Source organism: Tubulanus polymorphus, chromosome 1, assembly GCF_964204645.1.
Source record: "Tubulanus polymorphus chromosome 1, tnTubPoly1.2, whole genome shotgun sequence".
NCBI lineage: Eukaryota > Metazoa > Nemertea > Palaeonemertea > Tubulaniformes > Tubulanidae > Tubulanus > Tubulanus polymorphus.
This window is the reverse complement of record NC_134025.1, coordinates 2,918,422-2,937,091: the sequence shown is the minus strand read 5'-3', so window position 1 is coordinate 2,937,091 and position 18,670 is coordinate 2,918,422. Positions and strand designations below refer to the sequence as shown.

The following is an 18,670-nucleotide window of genomic DNA, read 5'->3' as shown; positions in this document are numbered from 1 at the left end:
TAGATTTACTTTCAGCAATGGACAAACATGCCTCAATTTCTAATATTCACAAATATATGTATTTATTGGCAACTGCGCCATCTCAACACGCATTTCATACATTAGCGGAGGTAAATCTATAACACAAACATTCCCCGAACAATATCTATAAAAGACTGATGATTGCACGGTTTAAGTGCGTGTCTGAATTCATTCTTATCACGGGTGACCTCCGTAAGATTAAAAATACGATATAACTGCAATGTTCGATCAGCTATCTCATTACTATAAGTAATGACCCCAGTGAAGTTCATTACTTGTTCCTTATTCCTTATTCCGTAACATTCTATTCTTTCTACTTAACCTAATAAGTCAGTCAGAAAAAGTGTGCAATTCTCAAATACATTGTTTTCAGTAAAATATAAGCCTTTGCACCTTCTCAGAATCTAGGGAAGCTGGTCTTTTAGATTCTAGTCGACTGATACTGTCCTCACTAATAAGTCGCCATGTCCAATCAGTCGGTCATTATATTTCCATCTGTACTATTATTACTCAAAGATCTGGGAAGTATTTGAAATCCTCGAATTTAAAGTGTCCTTTCCATTTCTGCTTGGTTAAACTCTGGCTTCCTCAGAGAAATACATATATGCCTCTCCACTGATTTGATCACAAAGAAACTTACAAAGAATATATTTTTTTACATATAAATAAACTTTTTTATCATCAAACTTGGATATTAAAATACAGGTACAAAATAAGTGAGAAATTACGGTTTAAAACAATTAGATATTAGTGATAAAATATTACACGAAAAGCTTATTAAAATTGTCTCGATTTGTGGCATAATGGAATGATTCTCATGAGCGAGAGATCATAAAATTACAAAAATAAAAGCAACATTTTACAGCATACTAATAGAGAATTTCAGCTTAATATGAATATATCCAATAGTCAGTAATTAGAGTAGTCAGTAAGGACCTCCCTTAATTTAATTGCTATACGTTTCAGTAAGAGATATGAAAAAAACCGATTTAACATTTTCATATGTAATAATAAAAAATTCATAACATCGTTAGTATGTATAAAGCACCACATGTTGATATCGATACTCATTAAATATCCATGAAATAAGTCCTGTATTTCGGGTTCGTATATGTCAGCAGTATTTAATCCTGAGAATTCATGATTTTCCTTTTTGACGAAACTAGAAATTTTCCTTGTTGTAGAAAAATCGCGTCCCGTTTTCATCAAGCGACGTATATTGATTACACATTTTATGCAGCGTCGTCGATAGAACTTTCGGTCCGCAGAAAAACACACCAACACTCGTACTGAAATAAATTCGATCAACTTCACCTCAACCGGGGCTTCATTACATAGAACTACTTGAATACAGTATTCCTAACGATGCTGAAAGTCGTTCTGTGAAATGGTCCCCAGGTTTCGTTACAACAACAAAAATCGAAACTGTTTAAAACGCTGTTATTTACCTCGGATGTTTGTCGGAAAGTCCTGAAAATACTGAATCCCAGTTCGGCCGGCCGAAGTTAGTTTTGTGTTTCAGACCAGTGACGACATCTTGAGCGTCATCAGCGTGTAAGGCTATATTCCTCGCCTATATATCAAGCAAATAAATAGCTTATTTCGAATATATCATATTTCACAGTTCTAATAACTCAAATATCAATAACCTGATTAGAATTCCAGCCCCTTGTTAGATAAATCTGACAACTTAAGAAGTTATGAAGTCCCTGATCTTCCATTTGTTGTTCTAGTTCAGTTAATAAATCGGCGAACCATTCAAAAGCTCCCGTATCGGGACATATCCAATAGAAATAGACTTTTCTTAGTTTCATCTCGACATTGTTTTCTTGATATTTGTACCTGCAAATAAAAACATGTAAAATTCTTATAATCTTAACACCACAGTACTGGCTGAAATGCTAAATAAGTCACTATATTTGAATTAATACCAAATGTTTTTTAAAACCGAGGCAAATGGAGTAACACCAATTCCTGCACCGACAAAAACATCAACTTGATATTGAAAAACGTCCTGAAAAAAATCGAAAATAGTTGAGCACTATGAATGATGTATTTGAGATTATAATACATTACCAAACATTTTACCTCAGTAGCTGTACCAAAAGGCCCATCAACTGCTAATCTGTAAAATGATAAAAATATTCATCTCAAAAAAATACTTTTACATGTAAGCCTGATTATTGAATCTGCACAATAACATACCGAGGCATTTTCCAAATCCTCTCATCTTCAGCTCCTTGCGATTTCAGCGCTTTTGCTAAAGCCTTTGTCCAATCACCTACGATTCTTATATGAACACTGAAACTATCTTCTTGAGGAGCCTAAAAAATTCAGAAAATCCACATAAATACGTGAACAGAATGAAATCAATATCTCGCTGTAAAAGTCGATACTTACAGATGTCAGAGTAAATGGGTGCCATTCTAAATGAGAAATACTGGGACATTTCAGGAAGATATATTGACCGGATTCCATTTTGAAACCGGCTTTTCTCAGCTGCAGTTCTATTACATTAGACGGATGGTCAATTATCTGAAAAACACAAAGTAAGATAAACAGATCAATAGAGTAATGGGAAATCAGATCTTCCAGACTTTATTAATCTAAAGGTGATCATCTAAGGGGTTGGGCACAAGAAGCAGATCGCTGCATAAATATTCAGTATACTCCGGTACATTATTTATTATCATTATTATTATTATTATCATTATAATTATTATCATTAGCATTACCATTAATTTTCTTTTTTCTCTCTAGGGGGCCTGAACGTCTTAGTGATTGTATAGCCTTTAAGGCTCAGTTCAGGTCCCTCATCATCAATCTACTTATTTGTTATAAATTCTATTTGTAATTATAATTGATGATGAAATAAATTACATTACATTACATTACATACCTTTAATACTTCTATTGTTTGCAGACTTCGCCAAAATCGAATACATCTTTCTATGAAGTAAATGATAACTGGTAGTATCACCCATTGCCAAGTTTTAGGACCGCTATTAGAGAATTGAGGAACATCACATTCCGCTCCCGGCGCCCATTCCTTATATTTCAAATAACAAGTCGTCGGGTCATGAACGTCTATGTTTGACTGGGATCTCACAACGCCCCTAAAAATATCAATGCTCGCCATGGATAATTTGTTAATACGTACATGACTAGTGTTAGATACGACACTGTTCTACTCACTGCATTCCATGGACTATAATCGCGATGTAGAAAATGACAAACAAATGATGCGTATACCAGAATATTTCAAAATAAGAATGTCTGAAATGAACACAAAGATTCCTTATACTGAGTTAATTACCGGTATGATGTACAGTGGAACCTCATTATAACAAACTTCAGAGGACCAGAAAATATGTTAGTGATAACCAATAGATTGTATTTTCCTTCAACATGAACTGACTTATTATAACTTCATTATTGCCACTTATCTTTAACAAGTTTATGATACGTTTTGATACAAACCTGATGAGTAATGTTGATGATGAAACCATTATTATCAAGGCCAATGTAGCTAAGACACCAGTTACTCCAGGAAGTAATTTAACAGCTTCAAGAGTAGGATCCTATTGTAAATTGAGCAAACACTTGATTATTAATTAAGCGTTCTTTAGATACACTTTCAGGCCCATTTTCAGATTTGGAGGGGAATTTGAGGGATCAAGGGTTAAAGTTTTCAGCAAATGTGAATAATGATTTCATACCGTGTTGGGAGTTCGAACTGGATTTACCCATGTGCCGTTAATGGACGTAGGTAAACTGGTTAATGCAGATAGAAGTTCAGTATCGTTACTTGTGAGCTGATAAACCATCGTGAAATTCTCAACATTGAAAAAATGAGCACCAGCATGAATAGCTACAAATAATAGCCGGTGTGAACACATGGATTACGTGAAATTCAGACAAAACAGATTTCAGAATCTTGTGTCCTCGCATGAAAATCATGTGTCATCAAATATCTCACACCACTAAATGTCTTACCTGTATTTACACATATCATATAACCAACAACTTTATGGAATGTTATATTCTTATCCATCAATCTCAAAATATTTCTTTTACAACAACGCTGAAAATATAAACGAGATGGCTTAAAATTTTTTTTGGAAAAAAAAACTTTTTAAAACTTTTTTTTTTTTCTTAAAATTTTTTTTGGAAAAAAAAACTTTTTAACACATGCCAAAATTTCACCGCTGAAACTTACTCGAGTACTGCCTCGGATGTAGGATATCAGATTTCTACAAACTGGTATCAGAATGAGGGCGCAGTTCAGATTCAAACAGGCTGCAGCACCGCGTGCGAATGGTAAACCGTACTGTTAGAAACATATACATAACTCAATCATTCGATTTCGTGTCAAATTTAGAAAGTGAATATTTTTCTGATATGACATTATTCTTGCTATTTTGCTTATAGTTTATTCTGATTGGTTAACTGACGTTGCACATGAGCAAGAAGTTGGTGTACTTTCGATTCAAGAAAGAATCAAAGAGAAATTAGTGAAAAATTGGGATTTGAACATACTGCACCTAGTGTGTACAAGTGCAGCATTCCACCACAAGATCATCAGATCCAACTGCTTATAGCCCTTAACTGAACCTTAAACCTAAACCTTCCCATAGAAATTAAATCTAATTCTAAGATCTTACTCCATCCATTTTTCCAACCGTTATTGTAAAAACATTTTTTTCGAAATTATGTGTATTAGCAAAATAGCATTTACCAGCATAATGCCATATATAATTGGAGAAATATCCAATGCTAGAAATTAACTGTTGCACAAAATAATGAGACTTACACCTATCAGTTTATTGAGATAGAAATATTCTGGCATCCTCAGGTAATACATGAAGTGGTACACAAACAGAGCCATATTGATAAGATAATAGACAAACTGAAAATAGACAATATTATCACATATAGGGGTCGTGCAATAAAAATAATTCCCTCGTCTGTACAACGTTTAACCCAACTCAATAGTGGTTCTGTGGTTTAGTTTTTCCATAGAACTCATGATTGAGTTCTATCTATGGTTTTTCACGATTGGATTCTCAAAACCTCATGAATTTTGGATAATTGGTCAAGCCTATAGCTGCATAGGCTTATTTATGCCTTAGAAGAAAGGACAATCTAATGTGCAGATCTATGATAGATGCAATCAACATTATTAAGTTTAACAACAACTTGATGATGATGATTGGAAATTGATGGATAAGTTAAGATAGAATGTCAAAAAGCAACAACAATGCCAACAACCAATTAGATCATTCACTAAACAACATCTTACCATGAAAATCCATTTTGGTCCTTCGTTAATTAGCCAGTTTGTCATTTTCTTTCAAATAGTGTAACACTAAAGTAAAAAGTTGATAAATATTATTGATTCCGGGTCACCGTCCTCGACGGGTAAAATGCGCTACCTTATTACCCACATGCCACAGTCGGAATATCGCGCTGTCCAGTTAGTTCACATATTAACCGCTACTGAAATATAAAGGGGCAGCAGCGGACGGTCAAAATCTCACAGTTTGTTCTTGTTTTGTACACCGGTGTGGCCAAGATCGGCGTAAGACATCGCTGTCTGGGCGCTGTACTGAAAAGCTTACCCCCAGTATCCTAACATTCTAACCAGGATCCAGAGACAAATTAAATCCATTCGAACTTCCTAAACCCGCTACCTAATCTAAAAGGACCAATTGCAAGCTGTGCGCTATGCAGGAAAGATCTTTTTGTAAAAATTCGTTCATTTTGTTTTTGCTGGACGCTAAATTTCGGCACTCTTTTTTTCAGCAGTGCGGCGATGACATCCTCTAGCCTAACTTGAATCCGCCTTTTTAGAATCCTTTTCAACCGCTAAAAAAATCTTTTTCAATCCACCACAGAACGGAATTAATCACGACGATTACAAGTCATTGATGACATTAATGTCATTAATGTAAACATTTTATTTCCTTTTTGAATAGATATTTGATGTTTAACACAATTTCGTAGATAATACCCGGAAACTCGTTCAGCTATAAAGTCGCCTAACATTATTAATATTATTCAGATACATAAATAATTTCATCTGAATCAGGTTTGGTCAACTAAAGCCACTACAATGAAAATTACAATATTCGTGATTTGTAAGTAATCGATTGAATGCGAGGAAATTGGGTTTTGATTAAAGACATTTGCAATGCTTTCTTTTTTTACAGTTACAGCTCTCTTCGTCGCTACGCTGGCTAGAGAGTACGACTTGTCCGAGTGTGACTCATTGTGCGTCGACCCAACCTCAGTTGAATGTAGACGGTGTAAAGTCTTCCCCGCGTGCACTGTCGAGTGCAAGGAAGGTCAAGTTTCTAATTTTGAGTATGAAAAATGTATGACAAAATGCTTGGCTTAGGTAATTATTCTTCTGCGGATTTCAATGGGTTTTAATACGTCATATTATTGTAATATGAAATAATATACAGCTCTCAGTTGTTATTTACAGGATTCTAGAAGTCAAAGCGCGTCGGATACTTTGATGTGAATTTTCGGCAAGATTTATCTAATATGTACATGAAATAAAAATTACAACGATACAAACATATTTGTCGGATAAATTTCTTATTTTTGTCGCAAATGAAAGGGTGGTTTGAACATTATGATATGACAGTGAGACGACCATCAATCAAAGTCGTCGTGTCGCACTTCAGAAGGAAAACACCAATTGCACCCAAAATCCTCTCTTGATCAGAGAATTCAGAGAAATGAGCCGCAGCCCATATCTATACATTTGAAACGAGATTTTGATCATCAATTGACATGAGACAGAATTGGCATAAATTCAAGAAAAGTTCAAAACAATTGTAAACACGGGGTACCGGTAACCCCTCAGTAATCTTAAGAGGGACCAGACCTAATTAATATAATAAACTAAAAATCGTACCACGACAAAACGAACAATAATAGCCATAGTTGATTTAATAGAGATTTATTCATCACATGCAATCGCGGGATCTATCCATGTCGACAATCGTGCATACATGTGTCATATTCAGTTCTATCCAATGGTTTACCAAACATATCGTAACACATTTGGAAACATTCAACATACTTCATCGATGCCATCGAAGACGTTACTGAAAAGTATTAAATGCGTTGTAAAAACAAACCAAAAAAAAAAACAAACATGGTGCAAATTTCTGAAAGTCTGCAGATAAGTTGGAGCAAACATATTCAACGACTTACTAAGAATGGTTATTATCAAAATGATAAGGCACACTAACAATCCTGGATACATTTTAAGGCTGGGTATTTCCACAGAGATGACTGGAAGCAGAATGAAAAAGTGAGTTCTAGTTGTAATTTTGAGAAAAGTGTCACCTGCCCGATAAGCGTTTTATGGTGATTACCGGTTATCTTTTTTTCTGACTTCTGTGAGCTCTCTCACCGAAAATTGCTGTTTGTATTTTTGCACAAATTGGTTGGACACCGTATGCCGACGTTATTGATGCGAACCATTCTTTCAAATTTGAAAATTATAAAATATAAATGGTTTCCTTACAATGATGAAGGTATGAAAGATTTTCAAAACGTAACCCTGACGCTCTACTCCAATCGCAATTTGAAATTGGCGCTCGACCGGTCACTATACGGACCAATAAGCGTGATACATCTGTAATGACATCAGAGATATTTCATCAGACACTTGAAAAAACAAGTTATCGTTTTAGCTTTTTGCAATGGAGTTGAATTTCTTATAACTTCGTTATTCGCATATGAAATCAATATGAATTAAATTTAAGGCCACGTTGAGAAATGTTTTCGAAGGTGATCGAACGGATCAAACGCGGAATCGAACCCATACGGTCTCCACATGGTCGCCGAGCCGTAACAAGTCAGTTGGGTTCGAATCCATAAAATCGTCGAGATACATCTTTCGAAACAATCACGTCTCCTCTATGTTAAACTTATTTAACAGGTTATTCCTATCTATTGGTTCTAAATATATATCCAGAATATTAGAATAGATATTGGAGAAGCAGGCTAATGAATTGATAATTCTGGGATTCGAACCTGTTCATAATGGACCGTTCGTAGTATATAGAAACATCAACCATTTTACGCGTACTATGTGCCTCTACTCCGGCTTCGAACAAAATGATACTAAAACTGTTTCTGATATTTTTGCATTTATCCATTTCTATAAAAGACTTCATCTTGTCGTATGTATGTTGGCTAAATAAGCCGTTTGAGATTTTCAAGAAGAGAAAATGGACTTCGGATCAATTAAAGAAAGACGCAAAATCGTTGTCGAAGTTGCCTCTTCATTTGAGTTTTGTGATTATAGAAGATAAAGTATCTTTCGCAGATTTAGCTAGTCTCATAGTATGGAGCATGACAATGGATATATCATGTGTCAGTATATTCGATGTACAAGGTGAGTCTTCATTTGGTTTTAACTTTTTTGCAGCAAGCTTGTTGTTATACAGTTGCCTTTCATTTCATCTCTATTTCTTTCATTCACTTCAGCTCTATTTGTGACGCCTTGTATGTAATAGTATTAATGTAATAGATATTTCACATTTTGCAGGTGTTTGTAAAAAGAACAAATCACTACTTCAACATGAAATCCATAAAAAACAGAAGGATATAATTGGTAGTAAATACACAAGATCACAGTATATTATATCAAATAATGATGAAGAGTTACATAATGGTAAATACAGACAACAGTTCTCTGCTCAATTTTCCAATTCCCTGTCTAGCCAATCAACACTGATCTGATATTGGCTTAATACATAGACTGGTGGCCGCTAAATGGCAACCTGTCCACCCATGAGATCGGGCAAGTGAGGATGTACAATTCCCAGACCACTCCAGTTTGTTATATTGCTTGAGCTGGCGTCCCCCTCTACAGTGCTTATCGAGATCAGTGTGTTTGGAATAGGGCCCTTGGGTCCGACCATGTGCCAAACCAGTTAAGCCTCATCCTCCTCCGGCGGGGATTCGAACCTGATGGCGTCGAGATTGCCACGGTACGAAACCCTGCCACACTAGACCAAGTGCGCAGCTACATGCGCAGCTTAGATGATGTCATTATTAGCCAATCAGAAATCCCGTTTTATTTTAGCCCGGGTTTTCCCATTTATAGTTCTTCCATGAAATCTACCTCAGTGATTATACAACAAGCAATCTGATTGGTGCCGCAAGTTTTCGTGCGGCAAAGCTGCGCATGTACCTGCGCACCCGGTCTACTGTGGCAGGGGTTCGTGCCATGGCTGAGTGTAGCGATGCCATCAGGTTCGAATCCCTGCCGAGGGAGGATGGTTAAGCCTTAGATTACAGTAGGCCTACAACGAGCCGAACCCATTTACAGATGGTTAACCCTTTCAGTGCGTCTACACCGCAGTGCGGTGTACAAATCAGTGATGGATTTTGCTAGTACACCGCACTGCGGTGTATTGATTTAATTAGTAATTACTAATTATCTCTATTGAAAGATGGCAGCACCTGTCAAACATAGTGAGATATTAGTAACTAACGATACACCGCGCCGCGGTGTAGACGCACTAAAGCGGTCAGCCCGTTATTCAACACACTAGGGCGGAATTTTTCAGAATTTTCAAATTATCTTCAGCACTATAGGGTATTAATTAGCCAGCACTGAAAGGGTTAATCAGATAAAGGTACTGGGCAGCCACCGGTAATGCCTACGCCTACGCCTATTCTAAAAGATTTTGAAGACCTCGTGGAGCCTTTCAGATGTATTCTAGCTAACAACAGAGCGAATGTCATATGATCTTGATGAAGCATTCCTCGCGCCACACGATTGAACGTGATCTGGAACAAGTCTTTAGTGACGACCAGCACTGAAAGGGTTAAGCTGATTTTGATTCTATTTTTGTTATTCAGGTTGCCGTTCACCGTGTAAATCAAATATAAAATTATTCTCACTCGAAGATGGACAGAGACATCTCGGTGAAACGGCGAGGAAACTTTGTTCAATGGTTTCAAAAAGTCAGTTTAGAATGAATGATATCGTGCCAGACACTATAAATAAATTATTAATAGGTAATCATCATAAGCACATAGCAAAATCTTAATTGGTCTTTTAATTCCTTATTTTCTTAAACCAATATATTAACCCTTGAGGTTTCTTGGACAATTTCAGAACACCATGGATGTCAAGATCCAGATTTGATAATCAGATTTGGTAAACCACAAGTAATGTATGGTTATCTGCCATGGCAAATACGGCTTAGCCAAATTCAGTAAGTTTGATGCAATATAGTTCAATCAAATTTAATTGCAGCTGCTCAGGAATTATAAGGATTTCACATGTATTTGAATGAAATTTCTTTGCAGATCACACCCTTCCCATTTAAACATTGATTATCAGTCGTTTCTAAACCACCTGCAGTGTTACAGCTCTTCACATCAGCGATTTGGCAAATGACAATAGTTCACCACTTAGGATTGAGTATTGGTTGAACAATGAAGTAAAAATGGATGCTTCCAATGATGAAAAGATGAACAATATTACTGTCAAACTGTATCGTTGTTAAGTAGTAGCCATATACTATCATAATGCTAATTAATCATAAATGATTAGAAAAAATCACGATTCAAATGATATCGAGTATTGTCATCATGGATATAAATGGTGTTTATTTTTGATGGATGATTGATATAAAGCGCCAGTTGATCAGTAATTTGCTGCCCGTCTTTTTTTTTTGCTCGAAGAAATTGGGGTCACAATTGAAAGCATTCGGTGCTCTGAAAATTCTATTTTGAATAAAAAGACAATGTATATTATAACACGTGGTGGCAAGTATTCAGTGCTATCCTTTTAGTTGCGTGTTTCAATTCAATATATCTTGCTCACTGCTGATTACGTTCAGCTGCCTATTTGTTTTTCTGCAGATGTCTCTGAATCATAAAGGTTCACTACTCTATTCATGTTCAAAGTGCAAACCTATAAAACATATCCTGAACGAATGATTTGTAGTAAGAGTAGATAGTCCATTTGCAAAAATTTACTAGACTTTGGATTAAAAATTTCGAGTTCTTTTAACAATTTCACTTGTTCCAGTGCTAATTAAAATTTGCTCATTTCTGTGACACCAATTTGTGATTTTAAATGTGTGAAAATCAACTGGTATGATGTGTAGATTTGAATGTAAATGGTGTATGGTTCTCCGGTCTATAAATTTATATTTGAAATATCTGAAAAGAATGTATGAAAAATAAATATAGATATTTATACTAAAATCCTGTTATAATGTCATTATTGCTTGGTCCTCGCAAAAATCAGTGACAGATACCAGTATCTTCTTTCATCGCAAAAATATTTATTTCGAAGTTTTGTGCCTATGAATTATAAGGATTATGAGGATGTTTTATCAGTACCCATAAGAATTGGCTGGACTAGGTAAAAGATAGTTAGTTACCTAATCGTTGGCGGTAAGCTTTTTAAAATCAGATGGGCTTATACCAACAGGATGTGGTTTGTGAAAATGTGCGATCGTGAAACTAAACCGCAGTCGGGTTACTGACTAGGCAAAAGAGAACCAATCAATTAATAGAATCATAATTTTTTTTATTACTCAATAAAATGCATTTCAAATAGCATGGATTATAATAATATGATAGACAATTTGAATCTGACAATCTAATTTCGAATTTGAGGGAATCTAATGGTTCAAAAGATTTAACTTGAGGCAAGCCTACAGAATAAACCTGGCGGTGTATAGAGGAAATAAGCTTTAAAAATAATACTGCTAACTTACGAGTGTATCAGTAAATATATACATCTTTTAAAATTCTTACCGTAGTTCAACAAATACAAGCAATAATTGTAAGTGAACCAGGAGAGTATCTATAAAAATCCACAACCTTTTAAAACAATGAGACAGAATCTCAGTTACAACCATTACATAATGAAAATATATATATATATATAGCCCTAGAAGTGCTTAAACCCTAGCTGCCTTAATCATAAAAACCCTCAAAATTAAACACAGAAATCTATCGCACCAAGGATTTGAATTCAAAATATGTAAATTGATTTCCGATTCAACCACTCAGATTTCGATGATATTGACAATATTCTAAAATACTCTGTTGTATTACAAACATCACAGACATTCACTTCAAATGTATCTTGGCACAATTCTGAAAAATTATAACATTTGAATTAACATATTATCTAAAGTTACAAGTAGGGGCTGAATTTTTCTGACTGCATTAATTGCTTACCTTTTTCAAAATTCAATGTTAAATAGATTGAGTGTTATCTATCATCCTGTGAAGAGTTTGTATCTGTTTTGTCCTTTAGTATGTTTAATTTAGCAGTCAGTGCATCGCCGAATGTATTTCTATAACCAGGACTTACATGATCCAGTAACGCATAAATTGTTTCATAATATCTGGATTTGTAGTCATCGATTATATCAAACTCTTTACCAGCAATCTATAAAAATATCAATTACACTTAACTGCTGTACACACATGTGTTATTGATAATACATGGCATATTTATCAAATTGAATGGATTAAGTCCAAGAAATCTTCTTTCTCAGAATAGCACCTTCATTGGTCTCGTATTAAACCAAATCAAATCCAAGAATTTTCACTTCATTGAACTATTACAAACACTTGAGAAGAAACAACTTAGTTATTTCTTACCCGAAAACCTTGAACTGATAATTCAACACAAAATTCATCTTTTTCCTTCGTTTTCATATTGAAATAAACAGTTTGTTCCGTTGACGGTAACTTTTTTGACATCTCCACATGTTCAACAGCGAATTTGATTTCCTTTATAGCTTCAGATACTTCAACAACAAGAATCTTTTCATGATATTCGCTATCATCCATACCATCAGCAAATTTCACTTCCTCATTCTCCATAACGAAATAGTTTAAACATTCGCACCTAGGCGGCAGCACATTACGATAACAAATTTAACACACATGCATTTGAACAATATCAAAATCATCTATTTTATTTTCAAATAACGACTATTCTCACAATCAAATAAAATACAGCAAATAACATGATAAAAAATTCGACTATCCATAACGATCACTAAATGATATTGTTGAAGTTGTCTTCAAAACGTCAGTAGTTTGTGTTAAACACATGTTCAAAGTCGATCAAAGTCCAAATTGTTCAGAAATGTTCAGTCTCGGAGCATTTGCTTGCTGTTCTAACCATTTAGCCGCTGTCAATAGATGTTTTTCTTTATAAAGCGGTCCCATCAGCTGTAGTCCAACTGGTAGAGAATTTGATGATAGGCAAGTCGGAACTGATATGGCTGGAATTCCTAGAAAATAGATTTTTGCAAATAATTCATAAATTCTTCAATTACTAATTGAAAATCATTGAGAACAATCCATGTTAAGTTTGACCCAAGAATTCATTTTCAATTATCATTTCTAGTCTAAATTCACTGGAACTGGGTTCACATTGTTACCTGATAAATTAGCAGCTTGAGTGAATACATCGAGTTCAGCAGTTTGTGTGCGACTATCTTTACTGATAAAATCTTTATAAATTGTTGCTTCATCGAGCGATGTCGGAGTTAATAATACATTAATTCCACTATTAAATGCATTCTTAAAATCTTCTGATATCAATTTCCTAATTTTCATGGCATGCATGAAATATTTCTCATAGTTTCTATAAACGAAAAGAAAGTTTGTATCAACAGAGAATGAGATATCGATGGGAAACACGTATCGATGTATGCACGATATATTTACGCTTTTAGTAAGAAATAGTTTCCAGCTAGGATGCGTCCACGTATAACTTCATTGAAAGCCTCGTGTCTACTGGCAGCATAAAGAGCATCAGTTGAATCCGATACATCGGCACGATGACCTTAATTAAACAGATGACAAATACAAATAAATTGGAAATATTTTGCATCTTCAATCAAGGTCGTACAGATCAGTCATTTCTGGATAAATTTTCAAGGGGTTTTAAAACAGAATATTTTAAATACGTATCGAGAAGTATCTGGATCACTTTCGTATCCCAATTACTGTGGACTCCTCCTCAATCGGTACTGTTCATCTCGGTAAGCAATTAACTGGTGGTATTATAAGCATATCGTTATCCTTTACACTACCTAAACTCGGTTTCCAATTTGGTAACCACCTAATTGGGTAAAAAATTCCAGCTCCCATTAAGGGGTACCAGCGTAGTCTACTGTATAACCACCTTTAAAAGGATTTTCCATTTTGAAGGAGTTTTTAAGTAATCAAGGAGTCAAAGGGACCCTGTAAATGATGATACTGTAATCGCATATTTTACACTCACCATATTCGATTCCGTCAAAACGTGCCATATTTGATGCTATTTCACAGGTAGATAAAACTGAGTAACACGGTAGAGCGTACTCCGTATGAGGTAACGATACTTCAGATACTCTCGCGCCGGCATTTTCAAACTGATCCGCCGCCCTTCTCCAAGCATTTAACACATCCTTCGAAAGACCGGCGACGTGGTATTCCTACAATGAATAACAACCCACTGGTAATCATAATATGCATCTTCAAAATGTTCAAATGCCTTAACGGGATTTGCGATTTACTTTTGGAATTCCGATATGGAACTTTGAGATGTCAATTTCATCAGGAAGTTCAATATTTTTAAACGTATCACTAACAGTTGTCGAATCGAGGTGATCGTGACCAGCAATTGTATCTACGAAACAGAAAACAATCTTTCTTATTACATATCATCTCAAATAACTGACTAATCTCAGTGCCCCCAAAAATATCTAATTAGGCCAAAAAAAAATTGATACCTTGTTTCTCCGCTCTGCTGAGCTTAAATGTTGACCCGGCCGGCCGCCTATCTACCCTATACATTACTTTTTTTTAAAATCGCGATCAATTTTACCATAACAGACCCGGCCGCTATAGAAATGAACTGTTTATAAATTTTATCACATTTTACAAAAATGACCCGGCCACTGCGGAGAAACAAGGTATCATTTTTGTTTAGCCTTACATACTTATTACATATCGTAAACCCCTGAATTTCGTATCACATACTTACATATACTTACTCAAAATAATAGCAGCATCATCTACGCATTGAGCAAAGATTCCCGGTACATCTAATGAGTTTACAAGCGGAATAAGACCATGTCGAGATACTAGACCGTACGAAGGTTTGAGCCCGACTACGCCACACAGAGCGGCCGGTAATCTCGTAGAACCACCGGTATCAGATCCTATCGAACTAAACATATATATAATCATCTGCTTTAAATAATCCATAGCTAGCCAAATATCTATAATCAAAATTGAAGCATCGAAGGAGGCGACTTACGCGAAACACATTCCAGTAGCGACTGCAACCGCACTGCCACCAGAACTGCCACCAGCTACACGCCAATCTGCCGACTGATTGTTTTCACCACGCGAGTAAAGCCATGGATTGCGAACAGGTCCATAATACGAGTCAGTTGACCCACACCTAAATATTAATTCAGCGATGATCTCGTTTTAACATAATACAATAAAATAAAACACGTAATCAACATTATCATTATCAAATTGATTGAATAATTAACAGTTAGTGTACAGTAAAGTGCTAGTAATGGCCCCAGCCTTGAGGCTGTACTTGCTACAACTACAATGTTCTGTTCAGACCAAATGATCTTACCAAAAATGAGATAATTTGTCATCAAAAATAGTAGTTTGAACTCACCCCATGGCGAACTCATCCATATTAGTTTTTCCCACGATGACAGCTCCTGCATCTAGCAGCTTATTGACAACAGTAGCATTATAAGGAGGAATATAACCAGCTAGCATTCGCGACGCACATGTTGTTTGAATACCGTAAGAATTGAAATTATCTTTAATCGCTATCGGAATGCCATCTAATAAACCAACAGGTTTTTCTGAAAAAAAAGAGTTAAGAATGATTGACAGAAATGAATGGTCATTTGCTTTTATAATGTGTAGATGAACTTACTTGCACTGGTTGTTATGCGCCGAGTGGATATTTCAGCTTGTCTCAACGCCACGTCATGGGTCTCTGTTATAAATGCATTTAGTTCATTCAAACTCTTCATTCGTTTTATACATTGTTTGCATATTTCATTGGGCGTTGTGTAGCCTAGACTGAGCAGTTTTACAACCTGGAAATGAATGAAAATATCGAAGTCAGAAATTATTTTCGAACTTTTGTCTTTTTTTGGGGTTTTCTTCATATGGTATTATTGGCATGCAGTTCATATCATTTAAGAAATTGACGAGGCTTTTACCTCTTTTATGGTCGATGGTAACGTTGTGGTCATTTTTTACGATTGAGGGGTCTAAAATTGATCTTTAAAAAGAACTTTTATGAAGGAAATCCATTCAGGCCATCCACTTCCTGGAACTATGGTGAAGTGAACTTGTTATTCCAGCCTCGTATTCAGACATAATGTACACACACTGAACGGCTGCATGTAGATACTGGTTGATGTGAAATGTATAACCTAACGCTTTGACCTGACGAAACGACGATCATTCAATGAAGTCACCGGGGGCAGTAGAGAGCTCAATAATTGTTTTATATAATTCATTATTGTTTAATTAAAATATGAATGATTTTCGTAAATTTCATAGATTCTCATCGAAATGTATCTTGCATCAATATGCATTTCAGTACGATTGCGTGACAGGGTGCGTTATTTTAAATTCAAATAGATTTAGAATTAGATTGCCTTATTTTAGAACTGTAACTAGAAAATCTTCTGTCAAAATATCCGGTCCCCTATTATGGAATACTCTATCAGAATCAATTCAAACTATTCAAAGCGAACCTGCCTTTAAGCGTACCTAGATTAAATCATTATTCAACACTTTGTAAATTTTCATTCTATACAAACCTATGTTAATGTGTAAATATGTGAAACTTTTTTTTCTTTTCGCCTGTTAATTACTTGTGTGCATGATGTGTGAGTGTGATGAATGTGGTGTGGATGCTTCTGGGTGATACGGCTTAGATAGACTGTTTCAGTCTCTCCGTGTAGCCCCATTATCCTGTTACATTTTTCTTCGTCTAATCATACTTATTATATCCTTCAATAATGTAACATCGTAATGAAAATAAATTTCAATTTCAAATATGTCTATAAGTAAAACAAAAGGCTACCTGAAAATTAATATTCCGAACGGGGAGACACCATATTGTTCAATTTGGTATTATTACTTAATAGCTAGGCCTACGCGATGTCATGGCGCGCAAAATCTAATGAATGATCAAATTTCACTAAAACTAAAGCCAGAATATTCTTGAAAATGGAGCATTTGACGAAAATCTAGCTATTCTTCAAGTTAATTTTCAAAGCATACTTCTTGATTTGTTCATAGTAAAAAATGCGTATTTCAACGCAGATGTATGTAAAGCAGATGTCTGTGCATTGATTTGATCATAGTTAAAATACGCGTTATTTGAATACACGATTGCATCGTCGCGGTATTTAAAAATTAAACTTCAAAATCAAATTTCTCTAAAACTAAAACCTGAGGATTCCTGAAAATCTAGTATATTGTGGAAGGACACTATATTCTTTAAGTTGATTTAAGGCAGATGTCTGTGCAGGATGGCCGCGAGCCATTTAACGCGTGCAGTTCGGGGGAGAAAAGCCTTTGCGGCTCCACTAACACACTCAACTGTCTCAACTCTAGACACTACTACGTATCATGTTCCTCTTTTAGATTAATTTATTTCTAACGCAATGCATTTTCCTGTTTGTCAAAGATAATACTATGTTGTTACTTGTAAAATACACACACTTCAAACAGCTGTATCAATCTGCTCTCTATTATCGATCTTCTAATTACGTTGTATGTAATCCAGCAGGTCTGGGGTAAGGTGACTGACACTACGTGGCCGGATCAAGGATTTTTCATAGGGGAGGGGGTGATGATAAGAAACGTTCCAATGGTCATGCCGTGGCCTAGTTAGTTACCTAATCGTTGGTGGCTAGCTTTTTATAATCGGATGGCTTACACCAATGTGGTTTGTGAAAATATCCGATCGTGAAACTAAACCACAGACAGGTTACTGACTAGCCGTGGCCAGGATGAGGTGTTGATAATTATGAGATACCCGCACGATTGATTGGGGGAAAACTTAGGTCATTTCTCAAACATTTGTTATTCATTATTTACAATTTGTCATGGTACTGGTTTTGGGAATTTTTTGAGACAGATTGGTAAAAAATTCAGATAATTATGATTGAGAAAATTGACGACTAATGCAGGCCCACGGCCTACGTAGCGGAATGGCTGTGAACGAAAAATATGGCCTTATAGCTCGGCTGGGTCATATTTGTAAAATATGATAACATTTGTAAACAGTTCATTTCTATAGCGACCGGGTCTGTTATAAGTAATGTACAGGGACAGGGTAGATAGGCGGCCGGCCGGGTCTACTTTTAAGCTCGGCAGAGCGGAGAAACAACGTTTCAAATCCATTTCTCTAGCCTTAGACATGCTTGCAACTGCTGTGATGATGAGCTATTTAAACGAAAAAGCCCCTTTTAAATTTTTCGTAATGCATTAGAGAGGATGGCTAGCCACCCTCACTCCCTAGATCCGCCCCTGTACTGTAGTTTTCTATCATTACAGCTAATGTATCAATAAAATG

At 35.7% G+C, this 18,670-nt stretch overlaps 4 protein-coding genes and 1 long non-coding RNA gene across 5 annotated transcripts; 2 read left to right on the top strand and 3 right to left on the bottom strand.

Moving 5' to 3' along the window:
* Positions 1 to 713: 713 nt before the first annotated feature.
* Positions 714 to 5,435, bottom strand: LOC141914104 (NADPH oxidase 2-like). Its single transcript, XM_074805380.1, has 15 exons — positions 5,324 to 5,435; positions 4,835 to 4,930; positions 4,241 to 4,351; positions 4,018 to 4,105; positions 3,741 to 3,892; positions 3,502 to 3,602; positions 3,217 to 3,297; positions 2,921 to 3,137; positions 2,422 to 2,556; positions 2,227 to 2,345; positions 2,110 to 2,146; positions 1,953 to 2,035; positions 1,671 to 1,863; positions 1,470 to 1,594; positions 714 to 1,310 (listed from the first exon to the last, which is right to left on the bottom strand). Exons 1-15 carry the CDS (start codon positions 5,366 to 5,368, stop codon positions 1,184 to 1,186), a joined length of 1,710 nt encoding a protein of 569 aa, XP_074661481.1. The 5' UTR covers positions 5,369 to 5,435; the 3' UTR covers positions 714 to 1,183.
* A 606-nt stretch (positions 5,436 to 6,041) lies between these two features.
* Positions 6,042 to 6,610, top strand: LOC141914347 (uncharacterized). Its single transcript, XR_012620798.1, has 3 exons — positions 6,042 to 6,161; positions 6,234 to 6,421; positions 6,512 to 6,610. It is a non-coding gene; the product is annotated as an uncharacterized LOC141914347 (long non-coding RNA).
* A 1,536-nt stretch (positions 6,611 to 8,146) lies between these two features.
* On the top strand, positions 8,147 to 11,239 carry LOC141914270 (dehydrodolichyl diphosphate synthase complex subunit NUS1-like). The gene is made up of 5 exons (XM_074805540.1): positions 8,147 to 8,443; positions 8,597 to 8,722; positions 9,919 to 10,077; positions 10,178 to 10,277; positions 10,372 to 11,239. Exons 1-5 carry the CDS (start codon positions 8,164 to 8,166, stop codon positions 10,460 to 10,462), a joined length of 756 nt encoding a protein of 251 aa, XP_074661641.1. The 5' UTR covers positions 8,147 to 8,163; the 3' UTR covers positions 10,463 to 11,239.
* Positions 11,240 to 11,614: 375 nt separating this feature from the next.
* Positions 11,615 to 12,911, bottom strand: LOC141914331 (GSK3B-interacting protein-like). The gene is made up of 3 exons (XM_074805603.1): positions 12,694 to 12,911; positions 12,265 to 12,478; positions 11,615 to 12,180 (listed from the first exon to the last, which is right to left on the bottom strand). Exons 1-2 carry the CDS (start codon positions 12,883 to 12,885, stop codon positions 12,299 to 12,301), a joined length of 372 nt encoding a protein of 123 aa, XP_074661704.1. The 5' UTR covers positions 12,886 to 12,911; the 3' UTR covers positions 11,615 to 12,180; positions 12,265 to 12,298.
* Positions 12,912 to 13,035: 124 nt separating this feature from the next.
* Positions 13,036 to 16,406, bottom strand: LOC141914158 (glutamyl-tRNA(Gln) amidotransferase subunit A, mitochondrial-like). Its single transcript, XM_074805428.1, has 10 exons — positions 16,296 to 16,406; positions 16,004 to 16,169; positions 15,734 to 15,929; positions 15,353 to 15,499; positions 15,087 to 15,262; positions 14,607 to 14,719; positions 14,333 to 14,525; positions 13,774 to 13,891; positions 13,485 to 13,690; positions 13,036 to 13,334 (listed from the first exon to the last, which is right to left on the bottom strand). Exons 1-10 carry the CDS (start codon positions 16,326 to 16,328, stop codon positions 13,165 to 13,167), a joined length of 1,518 nt encoding a protein of 505 aa, XP_074661529.1. The 5' UTR covers positions 16,329 to 16,406; the 3' UTR covers positions 13,036 to 13,164.
* Positions 16,407 to 18,670: the final 2,264 nt, after the last annotated feature.